The sequence below is a fragment of the Uloborus diversus genome, chromosome 2, assembly GCF_026930045.1.
Source record: "Uloborus diversus isolate 005 chromosome 2, Udiv.v.3.1, whole genome shotgun sequence".
Taxonomy (NCBI): domain Eukaryota; kingdom Metazoa; phylum Arthropoda; class Arachnida; order Araneae; family Uloboridae; genus Uloborus; species Uloborus diversus.
The window spans coordinates 112628057-112651883 of NC_072732.1; the positions used below are offsets into that span (position 1 = coordinate 112628057).

The 23827-nt window shown below is 31.5% G+C and overlaps 2 protein-coding genes across 2 annotated transcripts in view; one reads left to right on the plus strand and one right to left on the minus strand.

Moving 5' to 3' along the window:
• The window catches only part of LOC129217253 (N-acetylgalactosaminyltransferase 7-like), a 45417-nt gene extending 25424 nt beyond the window's left edge, over nucleotides 1-19993 (minus strand). Inside the window, exons 1-8 of the mRNA XM_054851527.1 lie at nucleotides 19857-19993; nucleotides 18089-18252; nucleotides 12833-13068; nucleotides 11533-11699; nucleotides 9616-9823; nucleotides 9075-9251; nucleotides 7175-7292; nucleotides 4222-4347 (exon numbers count right to left, since the gene is read on the minus strand). Of these exons, the coding sequence (XP_054707502.1) occupies nucleotides 4222-4347; nucleotides 7175-7292; nucleotides 9075-9251; nucleotides 9616-9823; nucleotides 11533-11699; nucleotides 12833-13068; nucleotides 18089-18211 (1155 nt within the window). The 5' untranslated portion in view covers nucleotides 18212-18252; nucleotides 19857-19993. The remainder of the gene's footprint in view (nucleotides 1-4221; nucleotides 4348-7174; nucleotides 7293-9074; nucleotides 9252-9615; nucleotides 9824-11532; nucleotides 11700-12832; nucleotides 13069-18088; nucleotides 18253-19856) is intronic.
• Nucleotides 19994-20446: 453 nt separating this feature from the next.
• Nucleotides 20447-23827, plus strand: part of LOC129215993 (basic salivary proline-rich protein 2-like) — a 39357-nt gene continuing 35976 nt past the window's right edge. The window contains exons 1-3 of the mRNA XM_054850125.1: nucleotides 20447-20513; nucleotides 20643-20731; nucleotides 21384-21597. Of these exons, the coding sequence (XP_054706100.1) occupies nucleotides 20490-20513; nucleotides 20643-20731; nucleotides 21384-21597 (327 nt within the window). The 5' untranslated portion in view covers nucleotides 20447-20489. The remainder of the gene's footprint in view (nucleotides 20514-20642; nucleotides 20732-21383; nucleotides 21598-23827) is intronic.

A 23827-nucleotide genomic window follows, 5' to 3' on the forward strand; every position in this document is an offset into this window, starting at 1 on the left:
ACAATACGGGTTTAAAGAAGAAGATAAAAAAACAGAATTCTTTTCAGAAAAACCAATCAAAAAATAATCAAACAGATTAAAAAATCCTTGGAGAAAATTTCTGAAAATCTGCGTTACACAGAGCCCACCGGTACAAAACTAATGCAAAATTTCAACAAGCTTTTGAGGATGAAGGGTTTGACTGCAAAGTTTTTCTGTTTGGTCACTTTCATGATTGGCATCTCTACATAGTATAAAATGAAGTCTCCAAAAAGCGTCTGTTTGTGTGAATGCGCAAAACTCGAAAACTACCTGGTTGATTTCGCTGAAATTTTCAGAGTATCTTTCTCCCAGCCCCGGAAAAGTTTGCAGACCAGTTTGAAAAAAATTCGATAAATAGCTCTTTTAGTTTTTCCAACTTAGGCCCAATTTTCACATAAATCCCTGAATATAGGGGTGAAAAATTACTTGCATATATTAATACTAGCAAAAATACCCAGCGTTGCCTGGGTTAGCGATAATTGTGAGAAACAATGGCTTTTTTCTTTCGTTTTCTGTTTTAACTGAAAGAAATCAAAACACATCACTTTGACGTGATTAAAAATCAAGCTTTTCCTTAGTTATAAACATAAAATAACAATAAGTATAAAGAACGAACGAGTATTCATTTAGAATTGAAATCACGAATTGAAACATATAAAAATTTGAAAAAATTCCAAAATATGAACTAACAAAAACAAAGATCACTAAAAAAACGTGCGCTTTATTTAATTAAATAGTAAACACACAAAGAAAAAAACAAAAGCTCTCTACTATGTTTCCCTAAGTTGCACACTTAGAGTTTCCAAATGTTTAAATGATTTTAAACTCATGTTTGCTTCGGAGAAGCCTTGATTCAAAACTTTCATTATGATTACTTTTAATATTGCTATTGTAAGCAGTGTTCGCGCTCAACTATCCGTAACATGGGTCCCAGGGACCCATTAATGAAATAGATTTGGGTCCTTTGGTGGAAAAAATGAGTCCCTTAAATTTTAAACAGAAAATCTTAGAGCATAAATGAATAATATAAAAATATTTATACTTGGGGGGGGGGGGGAGGCATGAAATAAAATAAATTGGTTATTTTTGCCCTAATTCTTTTGTGATTTTATCATTGTAAAATTATTTTCAAATAATACACTTGCAAGACTCAGTTATGTGAGAAACTATTTGGTCAGTTACAATGAGATTAACTCAAAATTTACTTTAAAAATGGGTTTTACCATAAAATATAAAACAAGTGCCTCTGGTTGATCTAGCAAAAAGCACTGCCTTAACTTTTGTTTTCCTGGAAATTTTTCTTAGTGAAAAAAGCAAACAGCCCCCCCCCCTTCCCAATCATCATTGGCAATTACATAATAATAATAATAAATCGCAAGCGAATAAACCCAACGCAAAAATCGCGATAGCAAAAACGAAACATTTTCTCATATGAGTGTGAAAATTGCTCATTTGCAATCTTAAATCAGTATATTTGACTTTATTTTGACTTGTTCAAAATATCTGTTTTGATTTTTGTTCTATTTTTAAAATCGCGCCATTTTGAAAATGGCGCGATCGATTAATACCCGACTTTTGCAAGTCCAAATAAAAATAACCCATCAGAAAGAGATGAATTATTAGAAAAAGAACAAGGTTAAAGTGCTTTTGTATAAAATTCAAGTATTCATAAGCAATTTAACAAGAAAAATGTAAAGTTCCGAACTCTTTGTGTTTAGCGCGATCTGGAAAATATTCGCCATTTTTTTTCTCCCCTCTTTTTATTGGGGATGCAAAATGATGATTTTCAAAAGTAATTCTGGTTACATGAATACCAAATTGCAATATTTTTACTGTACAATTGTCTTGTATTAATCCTGAAGATTGCATTGAAAACCTCTCTTATTTTTAGTCTTCATTTCTGTTTTCAGGAATTTCCTCAAGATAAAAGTTGAGGGAAAGCTTATTCTTAGAATACAGTACAATGGGCTATTTGTGAACTTGCTCCCTGAGCTCTGCCCAGGAGGTCACTGTAAGCTCCAGTCTTAACACTAAAATTCCATTGACTGGTCCACAATTGGGGTGTGTTTGAATAGCTGATAAACAGATAGGGTCATTTTAGTCCCTTTCTGTTGATTCTCCTGGTCATTTTGAAGCTTAAAAGCATTTACTAAATAGATCTTTAGCATTTTCTCCCATTTTTTTTTCTGGTTCTTATCTTTTGGGTTTTCTGGGTCCCTGGGACCCGATTTTTCGCGGAAGTTGCGTCCCTTTCCCGCGAATCTGCGTAAAAAACCCGCTATAGCGCGTAAACGCGAACCCTGGTAAGGCAACAAATTTTCGTAACAATGGGTTTTATATTTGATCATTTAATGGGAAATTACATGAAATTTACTGTTTGCCATCATAACCTTTTTAAACTAAGTTTTTTAGGAATAAATTATAGCCTAAGTTGCTCCCTGATAATGTTGCTACAGTAAAACCTGTAAAGTTGACCACCTTTGTAAGTTGACCACCTGTCTAAATTGACCGCTTTTGTCAGGAACGGAATTAGTCCTATCTTATATAATGAAGGGAAAACCTCTGTAACTTGACCACCTCTCTATCTTGACCACCTGTCTATCTTGACCACTAATATACACCAGCTTTGGTTTGGAGTATTGTAAAAAACCCTTTGTAAGTTGACCACTTGGCAAAAGCATTAGATTGTACTAAAAGTGTAATCAGTTATGCATCAAATAAGCAACCAAACATTTTTAAAAACACCAATGAATATTTATGTTTCTATCTAAAAACATTGGGTTTATGTTAATCCCAGAAAATGCGCCAAACTTCATTAAGAAGTTATTTTGTTGAAAAGTAGATTACTATTGTTACAAATGTACAAGAAAAAAATCAAAGAATTTAAGTCACTTTTGACTTATTATGAATTTTTAGGAATTGTTCATGTCAAGTAAGTAGTTTTTCATACGCAATGAGACATTTTTCTTCGATCGATTTACAGACATTTTGAATTTGTATGATAATTTACGCGTCATTCTGGTAAATAATCTCTAAAAATATTTTAAACTATTTTACTTATTGTATTAAAGTAATGTTAAACAATGTAATGGAGTTTAAAGTATTCCAATTAGTTAAAAAATGAATGCATGGGGGAAGAAATGACAAAAAAAAAGTTTTTGTTACTACCCTCTATAAGTTGACCACCTGTCTAAGTTGACCAGCAAAGTACTGCACCGCAAGTGGTCAACTTACACAGGTTTCACTGTATCTATAGTGAAAAAAATGGTTGAAATCTGTCCAGTAGTTTTGAAGATTACCCCGGACATACATACACACAAAAGTAGCCATTTATGTATAAAGATTATGTTGGAAAGGGTAGAATTTTTCGCGTTGTACGAAATTTGTTTCAATGGTCGAACTTAGTTACGGCAGGAGTTACTTGCGTTTTCAGATCGAATTTTTTCAAGGCTTAGCTGAAATTTAGGCATTACTTTCTTCATTAAAAACATCAATAAAAAGGAAAGGAATTGACCCACAGTTTTCTTTCTGAAACCATTGGATAGAACAACATTTTTTACTCCAGATCTATCTCGACGGTTGGTCAAAAATTAAGCTTCTTTCTCCAAAGGGAAAAAAAAGTTACAAGCCTTTTCAAATCAAGTTCGAAAAACCTCATCTGCATTCAAAGTTGGTAACTATTTTATTTTTGCGTTTCCAAGGTTATGCTTTTTGAATCCATTGTTTCTTTCCATCTTTCTCACTTTAAGTTTTTTTAACTATTCAATTTTGTGTTTCCATGGTTATGCTTTTTAAATCCATTGTTTCTTTCCATCTTTCTCACTTTAAGTTTTTTTAACTATTCAATTTTGTGTTTCTACGGTTATGCTTTTTAAATCCATCTTTCTCATTTTAATTTCTTAAAATTATTTTCTGTCATTGTTTGGAAGGGAAACTTTGCATGATGCTTTTTTTTCTTTTGTTTAAGCCTGATTGTTGAATATACGTCACTAGGAACAACTTTTTTTTCAAGGTAGACCAGGCAAAGCCGTTCAACGCAGCTAGTGATAGTATAAAATGCTTCAGGGACTACATATATCGAGGATACAGATTTTCAAGAAGTCAATGTATATAATTCAAACAGTTTGAAGTAAATATGAATTTCAATATTATTTTTACAGAAAATGAAATGAAGGAAAAAATTTGATCAAAAATACTTACAAGGGTAACAATAGGCCCTTTGCGTTGTTCAGCTAATTTACCAAAGGAATATGGCATAAATCCACGATAAATATGCCCTACGCGAGAGCAAGGAACCCATTCTATGCTACCTCCACATTGCCAAATCTAAAAAAAATGTTTTTTTTTTTGAAATTCTTAATTATCTGTTATTCAGGCAGCAATCAGGGAACACAACATGAAGATGCATTTTAAAGATAAAGCACTAAAAATATAAATAAATAAGTGTTAAAAGAAGTAGGTACAAAATAATAGATTTTTTAAGTAAAAGATACCTTGATAAACGTAAGAAATGAAAAATTGAGCAAAAGTTTCTAACTTAGATGTAATTTGTTTCTCAAACTTTGCAATGTACTTGCTCGTACGTGATATAGTTTGAAATTCATGAAAATTCAATAACTATTTTTTCATGGGGGAAAAATAGATAATGAATGGCTCAATTATGAAGCATGTGTTATCTTTAATTTTACTTTTTAAAAAATGGATTTCTTAAACTTTATAACATTCCTTCGAGTCTTTCTCATACTCTAAAGATACTGACCTATTCTTCTAGGAAATTGTAGTGAAATTATATTAAAAAAAAACAATAATGAACATTTATAATTTGATACTAATACATGTAACTCAAAGATATCTACTAAAACATACACCATCGCCACAAAGGAACAGTAGGACAGTTTACCGTTGTTTTCTGACTTAAATGTCTAACTGTTGCTCAGAGGTGACAATATAATATAGCAGTTTTGAATCAAAAAAAGGATAATACCACATCAAGAAAATATAATGTTGATCATTAGAACTCTGTAGACATGTTTTTTAACTACCAAGTATTATAAACAAGTATTCAATTTCATTGTCATTCTGAATGATGATATTAGTTAATTGAGTTGGACTCATTATTATAGTGAAGAATTGACATAAAATGTAAAAATGTTTTGAGAATTTTGATTTTTTTTATTGGAATTTATTCAAGGACTAGATAAGATTATTGTTATTTTTTAATTACATCCTTCAAATAGTTAAAGATAAAGTTAACTAGATCAGATTATAAGCCATACCAGCATAAGAGCGGTATTCAAAATTATGATCACATGTAACAGCACACTGTGTATGAGTCACATGACAGAACTTTCATCAAGAAACTTCCAGCATAAATTACAAATTTATTCAAGGTATATTTAAACATTATTAAAAACAAATATAGAATTAAGCATTTATAATACAGTGAAATCCCATTAGCATGAAGTTTAAGGGACTGCAAATTTTATTCATTGTGACCGGAATTTTGTTGTGATAGAATTCAAGCAATGTACTAAAAATTAAATCGAGATTGAAAATTTATTTCGTTGAAATGAATATTTTGTTGTACTGGTATTTGCTGAAACTGGATTTCACTGAAAAGAGAATTTTTAAAAGTAATACAAATTAACAAAACTTTATAAGGAAATAGTTAAAATTTGTGTTAAAACCATTAAACTGTTAGCTTTTCTTTGAATAAAGAATTATAAAAAAAAATATAGTGAACTTGATGCTTTATATCAAAGGATGGCACTGCTTCTTGTTTGGTTATATGATGTTTCACTAAACTATTTAATTATTTCAGTGTTCTGTACTTGACTCCATTTTTTTCAAATAAAGCCTGTTAGCAGACATTTCAAATTTTTTCAGTGGGGGAGGGGGGGGGGGGGGGTCATACATACTATGTAGCAAAGACTCCTCCTACATACATGGAAATAGATTGAATTCTCAAAGTCAGGGGGGATCCATTGCCGCCCCCTGCCTTCTAGATGACAGATATGCCTGTCATTATCCATTATTTTCACTTTTTCTATTTCATTTTTGAAACATTATTGGTGGTTAGAAAAATAAACTATAGTTAGAAAAGCTTTATCATGAGAAATATTACCATTCTTGCAAGAAAAGACACCCCAACAAGTTGACTGGAAGCTCAATTAATTTGTGGGAAGAAATGTTCCCTTACTAGGATAACTAACGAACTAACTTCCACTTATTCAGTAAGTTACCTACCTGTCTTGCCTTCAATCTTCAAGTTGAACCGAACCATTGCTTTGGTCACTTGTCTGGTCAGCGCTAATTCTGTATTAGCTATCAGTTTGTTCGGCACTCTTGGCTTCCTTAAGAGGTTTTCCACCCCCAGCTCAGTTACTTTCCTATGCCGGGCTGATGAGTGCTAATAAGCATGAAACTGCAGTCCTCGGCTGGAATTGACTGAGCTGGCGGTGTATTTCATGTAACTTCCACTTGGTTGTTTAGATAGTGAAACAAGTTTCACACTAAAGCAAAATTTTAGCTGCTTTCAGACACGAATGTACCCCATTTTTACGGCTTTCCCTTTAATGCGTCTATGAAGGTTTAGCAGAATAAACTACATGGTTTACTATTGTCATTATGACTCAGCATATTTTAATGGAATATTTTAGTCCTCTCAAGTGATTTTTAAATATTTTTTTAAATATCTTTTCATGTGAAATTAAAGAGTATAACACAATAAAAGGAAGTAAATACAGCAATCATGATATCTTTGCGCCCATCAAAATGTCCACTGCGTGATTAATTGGGCATCAAGTTTTGAAATTGAAAACTTCATGGATATCACACAAATTTCAGAATGTTCGCAGTTAATTCTAAACTGCAAGACTAGCAAAAACAATAACACTTAAACACATTTTATGCATTAAACATTTTTTCTCCCAGTAATTGTTTGTCATACTTTGTAGCAATGAGACCTTAGGAAAGATTTATCCTAAAATACATCTATACCAGTAGTTGGAATAAATTAACATTAAATTTTATCAGCACTCAACTTTCACATCACAATTAAGCTCCTTTAAATTCTTTAAAACTCAAAGCAGTTTCGACTAATTGAGACAGTGAAAATGGAAGACATAAAGCAATGAGATGATAATCTACTCACTTTGAATGACAATTCAAAATTTTCTCCTCCCCAGATAAGTAGGCCAGGATCATATGCACCTAATTCTAAGAAATACTCCCGATTAATGGCAAATAAGCCTCCAGCATGAGTAGGAGATCTAAATAAAAAGAGAGTGAGAATAACTATAAAACAATGCAAAAAAGACATCATTTTTCCCGTAGTTTCTTCAAGAATTCCATTCAAAAAGCTAATTAACATAAAGCTCTTATTATATCAAAACAAATAAAGAAATAAAAATAAAATAATGAATTAAAATAAAAAGTGGCCTTTCAATGAGTTCCAACACAAATAAGAGACACTGATATACAGAGAAGCAACTAACATAACTTAATGGACACAGTGAGTCTCTCCATTCCTTGCAAGTGATAGTAATTTTGCTGTGTAAAATTTAAAATTAGGAAAGGGAATTGCTTAATGCAAAATATAAACTGAGAAAACTTTTATTCAATGCATTATTTATTTATATATTTTCACACTTTAACAAAATAGAATTTCGTGCTGATGGCGGTTAACAAGTTAACACTTTTTAGTCCACTGACGTATCAGAACATGCTTTTGGAACACCTTTTACACTTGCAATATGTGGGCACCACCATCTAATTTGTAGTCTATAAACTAAAACAGGTGTTCCCAAACTGGGTGCCGTGAGGTGTCCATGGTATCAATGTATGTGTTTTTAACAGATAGAGTAGGGTGCGGTGAGAAACATCATTCATTATATTTCTTCAAAGATTGCCCTGAATCGGAAAAAATTAGGAAACCCTGAGCTAAAAGATAAGGTGTGGAAGACAAAAGCATACATAGATATCCCTTGTATATGCTTTTGTTAAACAGTTCTGTGTAGTATCAAAGCTGTGTTATATGAGATTTTTTTAAATATTTTTCAACTAATTAATCATGTAAACATTATAAATCAGGTCAATATGTACCGTGTTGTATATGTACCTCTGTTTTGTGTTATATCGAAACTGTGTTATATGAAACTTTGAAATAATGTAAATAAAGGAATTTGTACCGTGTTATATCGAACCCAAGTCTTAAGCTGCGTATTTTGTAATAGCTGAAATTTTGGCTTAATAGAACATTAAGAGCTGTTATAAACGATACACTTTAATTATTTTACCTACCTACAACAAGAAAAAACTTAATCAACTTTCTTTACTAAGAACAAAACACATCCTATCAGAAAAAAAAATCTAAGCCTTTTTATAGCAATAAAGTTTGTCTGAGCAACAACAATGAAACAAAATACAAAATAAAATAAACAGAATTATTCTATTTTATTTTTCATTTTGTTTTGACTACATTTGTTTTTCATAATTTGCCAAATTTAGTATATGTATAATAATAATGTTATTTTTTTACAAGGCTTGGGAACTAAAATAATTTTTATCCTTTTGTTTTAGAACATTGATGAGAAAAGTAAAGTACTTAAAAGTTACTGTTATGCAGGGAAAGCAAACTTTCGTGAAGGATACAGACAATGTTTTATATAAGTCTCATAAGAACAAAGTAAAAACTTATTAGAGTTATTATCATACATTTTTTAACAGTGTATTAAACAAAAATGAAATTACATCTTTTAAAATTCGTGTTACATCGAAACCGTGTAGTATTAAATTCAAGTTTCGTACTGTGTAATATCGAAACAGTGTTAAATTATTCGCAGATTTGGTACAGTGTAATATTGAAATCGTATTGTAAAAGTACCTGTTATACGAGGGACGCATGTACATATTTTAGTTACCTGAACTATGTGGCTAGTTATTAGTATTACCAGCATTTAGGAATTAAAAAGGGCTGATTAATGGTTTGTAAATTTAAAGGCACTGGCAAATAATGCAGCTTTTGAAGATATCAAACTAAAAAATAGACATACTTGTAGGGTTCACTGTGATGTTTTCTTCTCTTTGCTTCCTGCTCCGGCAATTCCGTTTCCTTGTATAACATTCCCCATTCAAATATGCCACGAAAATGTACATCTCCATGATACACCGGTCTATATTCAAAGTTATCTTTATCAATTCCATCAATTACTGGAACTGTCATAACTGTCCTGAAAGATATTTTTAAAGTGACCCATTTTAATATTGACTTTTAAAAATCAATAGTTAACATTAAAATCCAAAAAGAACTTCCATTTCAATTTTATACATGCATTATACATCATTTAAAAAAAATTGCTAGTTCAAAGAGTAAAGTTAAATGCAGTTATAGTTGAATTTTTTGGAAAAAATCTTGTTAGTCAGCATGTTCTCCACAGTAGCTTAGTGGTAAAACTACATGAAATGAGGGAGAAATTTGTGAACATGAATATCTGACTTTGGTTCAAATTGAAGAAATTTAATTCTTAAGAGGTGCTTGATAAAATTACAAAAAGTCAACTTTCTTGTAAACTAATAATATGAATGCAAACAAACCGATTTTGGTAAATGGGAGTAAGAAGAGGAGGTAACCAGTTGATATTAACTTCACAATGAGCATCTAAAAACAGAACAACTTCTCCTTTTGAATATTGAGCACCATATGTCCGTGATCGAATCAGGCCTTCACGTTGCTTATTCCTGATTAAACGCACCTTCTGCCCGAACTGCCGAAGATAGTCTTCCAACTTTCCTTTCAAGTTTTCTACACACACAAAAAAAAAAAAAGCTTTAACACTAAAATTTCTCATATAAGCAATCTTAGAAAACAAACCAGTTCCCCTTACCTTACAAAAAAACAAAACCTTTCAAAAAGTTAAATTTGCAATAACTAAATGTACCACAGATAGCAAAATTTAACACATTTTAAAGTTTAGGACATTAAAATAAAGCAATTATTTTAAAAAAGAAACCCTATTGGATGAATACAATAAAATTAATACAATGACATTGCAATGAATGTAGAATGGAGAATTTTTATATTTAAATGAGAAAGATTTCATTACATGGCATGGATTTAATGGTTGGCTCTAAATTAATTGACAGAAAATAAAATTGAAAAATGATACTGTTAGCGTATTTGTAATTTTCCAGAGTTTTAAGTCAGAAGTTGGATGGGTGAATATCTGAGCTCAGTCAGTAACAGAATAATTTAACTTTTATTTTTTTTTTTCTAATTTTCTGTTTTGGAAAAATTCCATTAAAACATTTTGAATTTAATCGAAAGTTAGAGATAAGACATAAATCATGAGATCAAGTGATGCCATGGCCATTATTTCTTAAATTTGTGGAGTAGAGGAACATTTAAAAATTATTATTTGTTGAAGCGAATGTTATCCTTTCTGAGATATACTTTTGAGGGTATTTTAGCAGAAAGTTGAGAGAGAGAGAAAAAAAAAATGAAAGCGACCACTATAAGACAAATGTGAAAAATTTGAAGTTAAATAGCCATCGACATACTTGGTTTCTAAAGAGCAGAAAAACTTCCAACTATTTTGAGCCATGGATGAAAATGACGATGTTTTTCGGACCCCATGTTCCTCAAAAATGTCAAGAAAGAGACAATAAGACGGTTCAAATCAAATAACCAACTTCTTTGAAGAAATATAAAAATAACAAAGTAAGCAGGTATAAATTCTTATGATTTTTTTTCACGAAACCCTTTTTTACGAGCAAATATCATGGTCCCTTCATGCTCGTTATAAGTAGGCTTGCCAGATTTCTGAAATGTTCAACCGGGACACCAGAATGCGTCCCCCCCCCCCCCCATATTCAAAAGGTAACACACCTGTGACTGATTTTTGGAGTGTTTTATAGGGCAGTTTATTCTCAATGCTATGAATAAATTATGAACCTAAAACAAGGTAATAAAAATTGCCAATAGCACATTTAACAATTGAACATTTCATTTCTTAGATGCAAATATTAAGACTTTATTTTAGTTAGAAAAAAACACTTTGAATGAGGAGTAAAAAATTGAACAATATTTAGAGAAAAAGTTCCTTTTATAGGACTTCTTTAGACAGTCTTTCTTTGTTTTAATCTAATAAAAATCCTCACAAGCTAATCTGGTATTAATTTTAAGAGTCACTGTTAAAATGATGAAGTAATTATTCTAAATAATCATTCACAGTTAATTATTTTTAGAACTTTTTGATCATTTGTAATTTATCGTTTTTCGGGACTTGCGGTAAACCAGCCGGGACACCGGGATTTTGTTTGAAAACCAGGACTGTCCCATTCAAACCGGGATGTCTGGCAAGCCTAGTTATAAGCAAGTTTGACTAAATTTAAATACACACACACTTATGAACATTTAAACAATTTTTAAAGGACATGATGGATACAAACAATAGTATCTGTTATGCACTATTAAATTACTTTATTATAAAAGCAAGCTCATTTTATTTTTACCTTTGTCGCTAAAATCATCAACTAAAACAATTTCTTTCAAGAATTCTGGTGGTGATCTATTTAAGACACTATGCACAGTTCTCAAAAGTGTGGACCATCCTTCATTATGAAACACAATAACAACGCTTGTAGTTGGCAGATCTTTTGGATATTGCCAATATTTACACCTGCAAAATTGGTAATAATTTTTGAAAATGATTGTAGTTAAAAATAAAGCAATCATATTAAAATCAGAAATGGAGTTCAAAGAACTTCTTCTGTTATATGTCTACCTCTACAGCAATATCACTTTTGTTACAAATTGGAGTCATGTTAGAAAGGAACATTTGATGAGGAAGTCAGAACATGGAAGGGGGAAGGGGGGGGGGGGCTCATGCAAAGAATGAATTATTGAAATTTTAGGAGGGATAACTTTAGAGGGTTTTATCTCATTTTTCTCTCTTTTTTTTAATCTCATATTGTTCTTGTGGGGTGCTACAAAGCATTTGATGGGTGGAGAGGAGAGTGGGGGGTGTTTACTCTTTGAGAATAGCTAACCTTGGATTCAAAGACATTATGAAATAAAAATATGTTTATAACTTCCAGAAATAATTAAATTGGCACACGTACACATAGCCCAAGAATACAAAAAATCAGAATGGAAGAGTTTAATTATAGAGAAAAAAGAAAGAGAGAGAGAGAGAGAGAGAGAGAGAGAGAGAGAGAGAGAGAGAGAAGAGAATTAATATTTCTAAATTTAGAACATTAGTCAAAGCTGAATCATGAATGTTTTTTAACTTTTTACAACAAAATAAAATTCTAGTGAGCTGAAAATCAGAAAGCTAAATTTACATTTCACTTTCATGAAGAGTACTTTCAATCTGCTAGGTAGCTTTTGAGGAGCATACTATTACTCTTGAAGGCTGACAAGTTATCCCTGCTTTTCAAAACACTTAAATATGGAAATATATTTAATTTTTATGAAATCATAAAAAAAAACTGGTCAATGTACAAAAATAATTAGGACAAAGAACATTAGAAAACTATTCTGCCATAGGAAGGCAAAACCTAGTATCTGTAGAAATGAGATTTGAGATAGTTGAAGAAACACGTTTTGAATTCCTACTAACAAAAGTGGAATGCTGGAATTTGACTTTTTTCACATTTTATTTTCGGCAATAACCAAATAAGCAAGCGTGTACAGTAAAATTTAAGTACAATACCAAAAAAAAAAAAAAAAAAGGAGATACTGTACTTTACTTTCCCATTGCAGTATAAATATGTATTGAAATTTAAATTATAATTATAAACAAACTATTACTCAGAGAGCCTTTTATCAGGAATATCTCTATCCAATGCTATTTGATCACTAGCAACCATGTTGATTCCATACTCCATCACAGATTGGGAAACTTCATTCTGATCTTCAGGACGAGCATAATGAGGTTTCCCACCTTCACCAGGGCCTTCTCTTACTGTTTCACTCACTGGAGGTTCAAAATTCCCAATGACTCCTTCTTTAAATATGGCTCCTTCTCGTTTTGGCATGCTTCTTTTCTGAAAAAAAAAAGTAATCAAATTATTTAAAAATATACATGTACAAGAAATTGTATGATTAAATCATTCACAAGCCAAATCGATAAATGGAGCTTTTCAAAAATATTTCTTTGTTTACAGCCCTAAAGTTCCATATCGACATCTAGAAGGAATGCATCAATAAGCAATTGGCTGATTACCGGCCAAAGATAATCAGCCAATTACCAATTAATAAGTAGCCAATGAATTATAATGACAACATAGTTGCAAAATTAAATGTGACAACATGAAGAAAGCTGAAAATTAGGTATACTTATGCATAAAACTGGTGAAACTTTACATGTAAAAATTTAATGGCAAAAATTTTGAGTTTAATGCAGGTTTTTAAAATATAAGTTGGGAGAGAGATTAATATTACAGTGGAATACCTTTTAAATGCCAACCTATTAAACAATTCTCTATAAAGTGCACAACTTTCAGAAGTAAATATAAGTTTGTAGTTAAAAAAAAGCCTGATGCAAACATAACTCCTTAGCAAAATAAATTTCAAAAGTTTTTAAGCTTTTGATCTTAATTCAGAGTTTTAAATGAAAATATATACTCACAACAGAAAAAAGTACCAGACGTTTTTGAAAATATAGCTATTCCGTAAACCCAACGTGGAAAATTGCGTCTGTAATGTATGTGATGCTATTTCAACAGAGACACTGTCACATGTAAGTGCAAATTTTGTTGTGCAACTATGCTACATTATTGCTGCAAAGGACAATTATATTGACAGTATCGTTATTATAAGTTTTTCGGCTGTCAGTGCCCTCTACGGTTGATATTTTGAACTATTGAAATGCCATGTATTTTTCAAAATTTATTGGTTTTCTAATGAAGATGATGCAAATATTAAGGTTGAAAATAGGAACACAGTATATGAGTGTACATATATTTGCACATTAAATACAAATAAACTAAAATTTTCATTTAAACATTTCAACTAATTGACTGCATTGAAATACTAATTCTGTTCTGTGTATGCAAATAGTGTTGATGAGAAAATTAGCAAACATAATACTTTAATGTACAGGGAAATTAGGTTATCTTACAGCTTGCATTATAAGGGTCGATTCAGATGCTAATTCTGTCCGCTGTGCGACATCTTCAATGCAGAACTAAAAATAAAATCTGGATTGACCCTTGCATTTTAGCAAATTTAGTGCTTTCATGTGGAATATTGAAAAAAAAAAAAAACACACAAAAACAGCATTGAGATTAAGTATTAAATTTCTGAATACATGATTATGCAGGGGTGGAAAATCAAAAATTGATTTCTGAATCAGCTTTGTATCAGCAAAAGCAAAAATGTTAATTTTAAATCAGAACGAACAGTTTTGTATCAGAATGATAAGTTTTGTATCGGGTGAATGCACGGTTTCGTAACAAAATTTTTAATTTTGTACAGTCACTACAAAGTTTGAAGCAAACGCAAAACATTTGAAGCAAAAAAGTACATAAATAATTTTTAAAACCCCAATTTGGTAGCGATATTCTAATTTAAAAAAAAGTGTGCAAAAACTACTTTTAGTAAAGGTACGATTAATCATAATACATACCTAATTAGAATCTTAATTTAGTTCTCTGGTTATTTGCTAAGAGTTGACTGGTCAAATTTGACCATGTTCTACTTTACCGATCATGATATGTTTATAGTGTTATTTTCTTATTCCAGAATTTGTTAAGCGAAAAACATATGAACTGCCAAACCTGATGTAATTAAAACTTTCATATAATTCTACATCAAAAGATAATTTAACATATCATCTTTTCTTTTGACTCTCTTAAAAAGATGACTAGTTCGATATATTAACTTTTGACAAACAGCCACAGAGTTGTTTCTGAGCAGTTGTTGCAAACATTTGTCATAAATTTATTGACAAATATTTGCATTATATGACACAGACAACAACTAAAGGATTTCAATTCGAAAATGTCTTTTGTGTATTTATTACATACAAAGCTAAAGAGAGAGAAAAACCATTCTAATTATTACAAAAAAAAAAAAAAAAAGAGGAGGGAGGGGAGGAGATGCTAGTATAAAGATGTGAGATTCTTTTTTACTTTGGTAAAAAAGAAAAAAATCTGACTTTTGAAAGGTAAAGTTTGTGGGTGCAAAAAACATTTCGCCAGAAAGATTTGAAAATAAAATAAAGTTTTAAAAACCACATGAATTAAAGATTTACTTAGAAGAAATAAAAGTGTTTATATCTTTATGGGGGCAAAGTGAAATATAATAGTTTTTTCTAAGAAAATATTTTCTACTAGTGGTACCCACACTGTTTTGCCCGTAGTAGAAAATTAAAAGGTCATTTGGTTTGCCTGTATATTTACAAATAATGGATGATGAATTTCTCGGAAATTAGCTATAGCAATTTGCTCGTCCATGTTACAGTTCCACGTTATGATAATTTGGTAATTTAATCGTCCATGTTATGATATTTTGCTTGGTAAAATGTTCTTAAAATTAGAATATAAAAAGAACAAAATCAAATTTTCAAAAAATTGCTTCGAAATGCACACCCCCATGCTACAAACTAATTTTTTGTCAAATTTCATGAAAATCGGCCGAACGGTTTAGGCGCTGTGCAAGTCACAGAGATCCAGACACCAGACAGAGAGACTTTGAGTTTTATTATTAGTAAAGATTTGATTGTTTAAGATATCATTGATCAAATAAATGAGTAAAATTAAAGAAAATAATTACCGAGTTAATAAAAAGGAAATGAAGCAATAAACAAATAAATAATTAAGTTAAAATATGAGAAAAAGGAAATGAAGGAATTAAATTCTGAATTAAAGAAAAAAAAGTAAATGAATGAATAAATAAGGGAATTATTAAATGAAGGATGGTACAGGAAATAGTTAATGAATGAATATGTAAGTGATTTGATAAAGGATTCTATAAGTAAATGAAACCTATTTCACTAGTTTGCGTGGCTCATCCGCTTTGCCCTGCATGCACTTGACCAACTACCAGGACCGGATTTAGGGGAGGGCAGGCGGGGCTACTGCTCCGGGGGCTCCACAACAAAGGGGTCCCCACAATAAAATTTTTACAAAATATCCTAATTTTCACGGGTCGAAAATATCGGATATATACATATATATCAAAATATTCGGATATATATCAAACTATAGGATATTTTCAAAAATATGATGATCTTTTCGAACCCTGATTAGGGGCCTTCACTCCTCCGTTGCCCCAGGGCCTCCACACTTCCAAATCCGGCCCTGCTAACTACGAACCGTATAAAGCATTTAAAATATAAAGGAGTATAATATTAAGCAAATAAATACTGCACCGAATGTTAATAGGTATAAATCATTATTTAAAACGTTAATTTCAAGTGCTTTATCACTTTATAATGGCAAAACTAATTTTTGACTTACAGCAAAATATTACAATATGAGTATCTATTTTTGGAAATAGCTTGTACAGCAACCCCTTGTTACATTGCGCTTTTCGGGGGACAAAGAAAAAGAGCGATATATACGAAAGTGCTATGTAACAGAGGTCATTAAAAATAGTCATAAGTCCAATACACAAGTAAATTAGTATTTGTTCTTTTTGAAATGATTTTCTAATGGTTTCGATGCAGTTCACGAATATACTATCACCCCTATTGATATTTAAACATGATTGAAATTTAAGTAAATTTTCACCATCAGAAAGTTAAAAACATCAAATGGCGAATGAAGACAATCTTTCTGAGCTACTGTGAGATAAGAGTGAGCATTCCAGTACCCTTTTATTCCCAATAGACTTTCTAATCCGTTTGACTTGCTGTCATTGTTTACAGAAAACTATTTTGCCTGTCCAAATCATTCTTCCTTTCTTTGATGCAAATCCTGGTTTGTGCAACCAAGCAAATCTTTTCTGTACTAAAAAAAGGGCGTATGTTCTCATCTACATGGGCTAGTATGACACTTGCTTGATGTCCCTCACCCATTGTAAAGGCAATGTATCAGTACAAAAGATGTCAAGTAGTTTACAAACTTGAAACTGAAATATACTGCACTGGTATGTACATTCGGATGACAGGAATTACTACTGCTTTTCCAGCGAATTCAGAAGAATAGCTTTCTTTTGTTTATCAAGAAAATAAAGAAGAAAGATACCTTCTCTGAGCAATACCATATGTTTTCAGAAATGGTTTCAAACTTAAAGCAAAGTTTTTATTTCTTATTTTAAGCTTAAATATTTGGGGAGACAGAAGAAAAGAGTGATATATCCGAATGAGCGATATAACGAGGGGCTACTGTATTATCATATTCTTTGATTTTCAGACGTAATTTTTTCTTGACTAAAGTAGACTACATATGTTACTACATAGTTAAAATATTACTAGATAGATGATGCTAAAAGCAGAGTAAATATTTTCCCATTCCAAACTTTGCCTTGCTATTTCACTTTTCCCCACATTCCCCTACATCTTAATTTTATTCAAAACATGAAATAATTGTAAAATACAAAATAAAATAAGCCAATTTAAGGTTCCATAGGTGAAAATAACTTTCACTTTTCAAAATTTACAGGATGCAAAAGGATTGAAATTTAAAACACAGCATGCAATTTTTGGCAAATATAAGCGATTCTTTATCCCCTCTTTTACTTATATGCTTCTTTTTAGCTTTCAATGACAAAAAAATGAATGCAACAGCTATTTTTTTCATGCAGTAAATGTTTTTGAAAAATAATATCGCATTTTTGGCGCAGTTTGTTGCAAAAATCGTGAATTTGGCTGTTTTGTATCAGAATTTGAAAATTGGTGCAGTTTTCCACCCTTGGACTATGTGCTAGAAATTTCAAAAATTTACACGAATAGAAATGGACCCATCAGGGAAAATACTCCACCCTCATAAATTTCTGTTTTTTTCTGATCATTCCTATCGTTACAGAAGTCGAATAAAAAAGTTTCAAAGCATGATTTCTGAATTCAAAATACTCCCGGACTACCAAAGATTAGGAAAAGCTAACACAGAAAAAACTTACATTTTTTGAGAAAAAATCTTTGTCTTTAGGCTTGTGCAGAAGGAGAGTTATCATTAATATTAGAAAAGCAACACCACAGCATATTTTAATCACACGAGATTTCTTTATCCCAATAACTTTCATGGTCTAGTCTTTATTTATTTTTCAAAAACAAAACGTGTTTTCTGTAAAGAAAATAATTAAACATATTAAGAGAAGCACACTGAAATATCAGTGAATAAATACAGGAATGAAATTTTTTTATTTTACAACATGCAAACAGTTACCTAGATAGAATAAACATATTGATGACCTGATCATTAATGTATCACAAGGTTTGATTTGGGACAAAAGAAGTAGTCTTCAGAGAATTTTTTTAACATTTAAATTACATAAAAATTAAACATTAATAACACATTTAATATACATAAAAATTCACATAAAATTTTAAAAAGTTCAGGAGCTCAGTTCCCATGCAGATTATAACCTAAATATGTAATGTTAATGATCAAAATTCAATCATGATCATTGTTCCAGCAACATAAATAACACAACGTATTTCAAAGATTTGCGGGGGGGGGGGGGGGGGGGGGGCTAGAACTTCTAAGGGAAAAAAAATTTTTAGAGTTTGGTAAAATACAATATTTTAAGGAATGAAATCTGCAGGTAGCATACATTGGAATATTAAAAGAAAAAAAAAGGTATGCAAATATGCAGTGGCATATAACCAGAGAGGATAGTAACAGCTGATTTCTTATTAAGCATGATATAACATGCCGAAAAGGTGGCAATACTCTAGAGCAAAATATCAGTTTTCTTTGCCCAAAGGCAAACTTCGAAGTTGCGCCTTAACTGCCGATCCAGTACGTAAAGGTGTGACTAAAACACACATTTGGAACATTTTGGAATACTTAGATCAGGAAGTTAGATAAAACCCCAAGCATATAAATAGAAGTAGCCAACTACAATTTTCAAGGGGTTTAAATTATACTCTTGTTGCATAAACTATAAAAAACATTAACTTTCACAAACTGGAAGATTCTTCTCGACAGATCTTAAAAATAAATTTGTGGTTAACTAGATGCTGCTCAGTGAAATTCCTGATGTAATTAAAATCATGCTTCATTATTTCCAGATATTTTATGAGATCAAGTTTAGATGCTAAATTATATACACACACAGAACGGAAGCAAGCTTTACTCTAATAAATTTAAAAGATAATTAAATTGCAAATAACATATATGCAAAATAATAATTTTACAACTTGATTTGATTATACCTTTATGCTCTGTAAAAACTCAAACTAGAAACAGATATGATTTAAACTTTTGATGCTAAACACTCAAAAGAATCGACCAAGTTTGTGAAATTCACTACTATAATTTGCAGAAACCGGTTTTCCGCGATCGCTAAGGATACCGGCAAATGGAAAATATTTTATAGAAAGTTTCAAATGTGCATAACTACAAATTTAACCATCCATAATATACAGGTAATATTTCAGATGAAAAGGAAATGCAGGCGAACGTCATGCATAACGTTTGAAATTACCTATACACATATTGGATGAAGTTTCGGAAAAAGGGAAAAGATATTGTGTAAGCAAAAAACAAAACTATCTCAGAAAACTACCGAGCATCTTTAAAAAAGTAAATATACAGTATGTGTACTTGCTAGCAAAAAAAATTCCACGGAAATTTAAAAACTGAGCTTTGTACACAAAGGTTGCTTGTTCACTAGTGTATTTTGTCTATTTTGTACTACTTGAAAAAAATGATGTAGCATTTACTTGTTTTAATAAATTTAGTGTGAAGAATGATTGAATGTTCTTCAACGAAGAATAGTTATGTTGTCTTTGGAAAGAATAATGTTTCCGAGAACATGCTGAGCTGATGATGTAAATATACCAGACGGCACACAACCGCACACATCACAGCACAGATGAGTGAAAAGAGAAGTTTGACAGGTTTCCTTTCAAGGAGCGGAGGTCGCTCCCACTTTTTCTCGCACCTTCTGCGATCGACGATCTGTTGTAAAACGCAGCAATCAACGATTTTAATTTACATGAAATTTAATTACTAGCACAAACTAATTATCTTTACAGCTAAGATTTCCTAAAGAAAACTTTTTCTGTATAAAGAGCAGAACGAATAGAAAAGGTATGAGTTTTCGTTCCTTCAGATTTGACTGAAATGTGCTCCTCCCTACTGAAATGTTTGCACGAAATACATAACTTATTGCACAAACCTAGTTTTGTATTAACATGTGTCATTTGAAGTAGCAACCTCTTTTACACCATTGACCAAATCGAGACCTTTAAATAAATGAGGATAAAAATATTAAACAATCTATAACCGTAATTCTTATGTCATCACACACACTCAACAAATGTAAACAAACGGGAAATAGAAATTCAAGAAACATGGATTCGACAACGTTTAATCCCGTGAGGAAAAAGTTATTGTTTTCTAAATCGTCAGACTATTTACTCTATCTAAGAAATTATTGATAATTATTTTCATTGAATTTTTTTACAGTTTACGTGTCATGCTAAAAGTTATGCTAATTATTCCAGGTAATTCCATACCTAGGAGCCTTACCGAATCCATTACGTCCAGGAAATTTAATCCGAATTTTTGGCTCCGTACCTCATTCTGCCACATGGTTTGCTTCCTTTATGTTCATTAATTTATTCTGTTTTTTTCTAAATATGTTTAAAAGTAAATAATTAATATTTGGAATGAAGCATATAATAAGTATTTATATATTAGATCCGAAATAAACCTGAAATTTTATGGACAAATGTAGTTTTTTATGAAATTCTTTTCTCAAATTCTTCATAAATTTTATTAAAACTTTTTTTTTTTTTTTTGTCTTCGCGAGAGTTTTATCAGTTTAGCTGTGTTTTGACAAAAAATGTGTAACCAACTTTGTGAGTTGACTACGATTCTGCTATGTGTACAATGATTTCCCCCCTCTTTTTCTTAAAGTTTGAGTTGAATAAATGAATTACTTTCAATTCTCTGTAAAATATTGTAAATGATATTCAAGTGCTTTCTAAATATTACCTTTCAATTCATTGCTTGGTTTTTAAAATATTATTTCAAGTGCAATTTATTCATTTTTGACGTAAAGTGAAGAACAAAATAAGCAGGCCAGTCATTTAGGGAATCGGAGGGAGTTAATTGGCTCATGGTTTTTAGAAGCATAATTATGTGCTTGGATTTCATTATGTCTGTTATAGGTCTACTCTTGTTTGAATTTGTGTTTTAAATATCATTTTGCAGTTACAGAATTCAATTTCTTTCATTTTTAGTTTCTCAATAAATCTTCAAAACAGTGATAATACTTATCAGAGAAGTGACATAGCCCTTCATTTAAGTCCAGTATTTTCACCTCCTCCTAGAATTGTGAGAAATTCATTAGAAAATCAACATTGGGGACCTGAAGAAAGTCATGGAGTTCAATTTCCACTTTCTTGTGATCAAGGATTTGAAATTTTAATTCTTGCTGAGACTGATCATTTTAAGGTAATGTATGTATCGGAAGAAAATTTAACTGCAATATATTAGAATGAAATATCTGTTACAACAAACAAAATTTGTCATGCTTTGAATGTCATTTTAACACGATTTCACTGTATTTCAATACAGAAATGTTTGTCTACTTTTCTGAAGAAGCAAATTTACAGATTTATGATCTTTCTCAATTAATATGTTCATGTTTACCTCTTGTGCAGTGGCACATCCAGAAAATAGTTTTAGGCAGAGCATTCTTGTATCCCCCCCCCCCCCCCCCCCCCCGCTTGGGTCTGGAAAACGTTTGAAATCGTTGCTCTAAAGATGCTGTCTCAGATGGTCTCTAATGATCTTAGGGTTAGAAAAGTTCTGCGACTCCTCTGTTTGAAGCTTTAACCGTTTAACCGCCGAACTATTGACGGATGATCAAATTTGAGTAATTTTTTGAAATTATGTCTATTTATGTCTAGTAAATACAGAAATAAAATAAAATTTCCAGAAAAAAAATTTTTTACTATGATTTTCAGTGTGTTCCATTTTTGGAACATTGGCGTTTTGCATGAAGTTTTTTTTTTCAGAGAATTTTTTTTAAACTAAGAGGTTTTGAATGCGGTTTTTATCTTAGCATACTTTATTGCGGAAAAAATAATATTTTAAATTGCATTTGTGTACATATCAGAATTCAGAAAATCCAATACTGAAATATCTAATGCCCATCATATGAAAGGAAGCGTTGCTGGTGAAGTCGTTTGTCGCAATGGAAACATTTCTTAGTCGTATTTTTTTGCACACCGCGCAACGTCCTTGGGATGCAGATACAATATAATGTCCGTCAGACATTCTTGACCTTTTATGTAAATGACAACGAGGCCCTGGAGGACTTTCCACTCGTACTTTTTTTCTAAGGAGGTGAGTTATTTCTCTTCGGAACTCTAAATGCTTCATCTTGACTTCGTGTAAATCATAATGAAGTAACCAACTAGCTACAACTGAAATATTCAGCGCATTACTAAAAAGATTCCACCACCATTTTTTACTCCTCAAATGAGGTCTGTAGCTCCCTAAAAGTTTATCCAAGACGTCCACACCCCCCATTCCTTCATTGTATCTCTTGATAAGATGAGGTTGTGGCACATCTATCTTGCATTTCTGCGCATTTGAGTAACATTTTACAGATGCAAGTGGCTCATGTGTATAACAATTAGATGCTACTGTAACCACTGCATTATCTTTCCAGCTGCACATGTACACTGATCCATCAGATCGATAGTCAAAATTTCCGCGATCTTCTTTAGAAAGGGCTTTTTTGGATTTCCGTGGACAATGGCCAGTTCGGTTTTCCCGAATTGTTTCTGTTGCTCGTACACTTTTTTTTTTGATAGCTGAGAAATTAAGTCATATGATGTAAAAAAGTTATCAAAGTATACTTCATGCTTAGACGTGTCAGTCAAAACTGATAATAGATCATTTACAACTCTGGATCCTAATTGCACATCAGGGGATCCTTCTTTTTTGCCTGAATAAATCTCCATGGAATATGGGTATCCACTTGAAGAGCACAGCATCCAAATTTTGAAGCCGAATCTTATTGGTTTTCATCTAATAAACATTTTACATGAATGCCGACCGTAGTAGGGAACCATAGATTCATCTATGCTTAATTTTCATGAAATACACCAAATTGTTGAGGGTTTTTACACAATTCTTCGTAAATAAGGAAAACTTTTCTTAGTTTGTCATTTTGTTTTAATTCATGGTTGTCCATCAAATGAAAGTTGTTTTTTATTTTTCGAAAACAATTTTGAGGCATAACTGTTAGTACAATTGGCACAGATGTATCTTCTGTACTGCTCCAATACATATCTTCAGAAGGAACAGAATGGTACCCACTCAATAGCAACAAACCAAAAAATTGTAGGATTTCATCTCTGTCAACATCTATTCTTCCTCAGTGATATTGCCTAGTTCATCAGGGGGTAATTGGCATATATCTACATCTGACAAATCCGAATCTGACAATGTCTCTAAATAAGCCACAGCTTGTTTTACAGTAAGAAATCTTGTAGACATTTTTTAACATTTATGAACAGTTGGTATACGTCAAACAGAATTTCGTTTCGCCCGAAAACAAAGCTAGCGAATTATTGAACTGCATTTAAAATATGAAGAATAAAACTCTCACTAATATTATTTTTTATTATTATGTGACAATGCAGCTGTCCAAGCAGGTGTGGATTCGGAG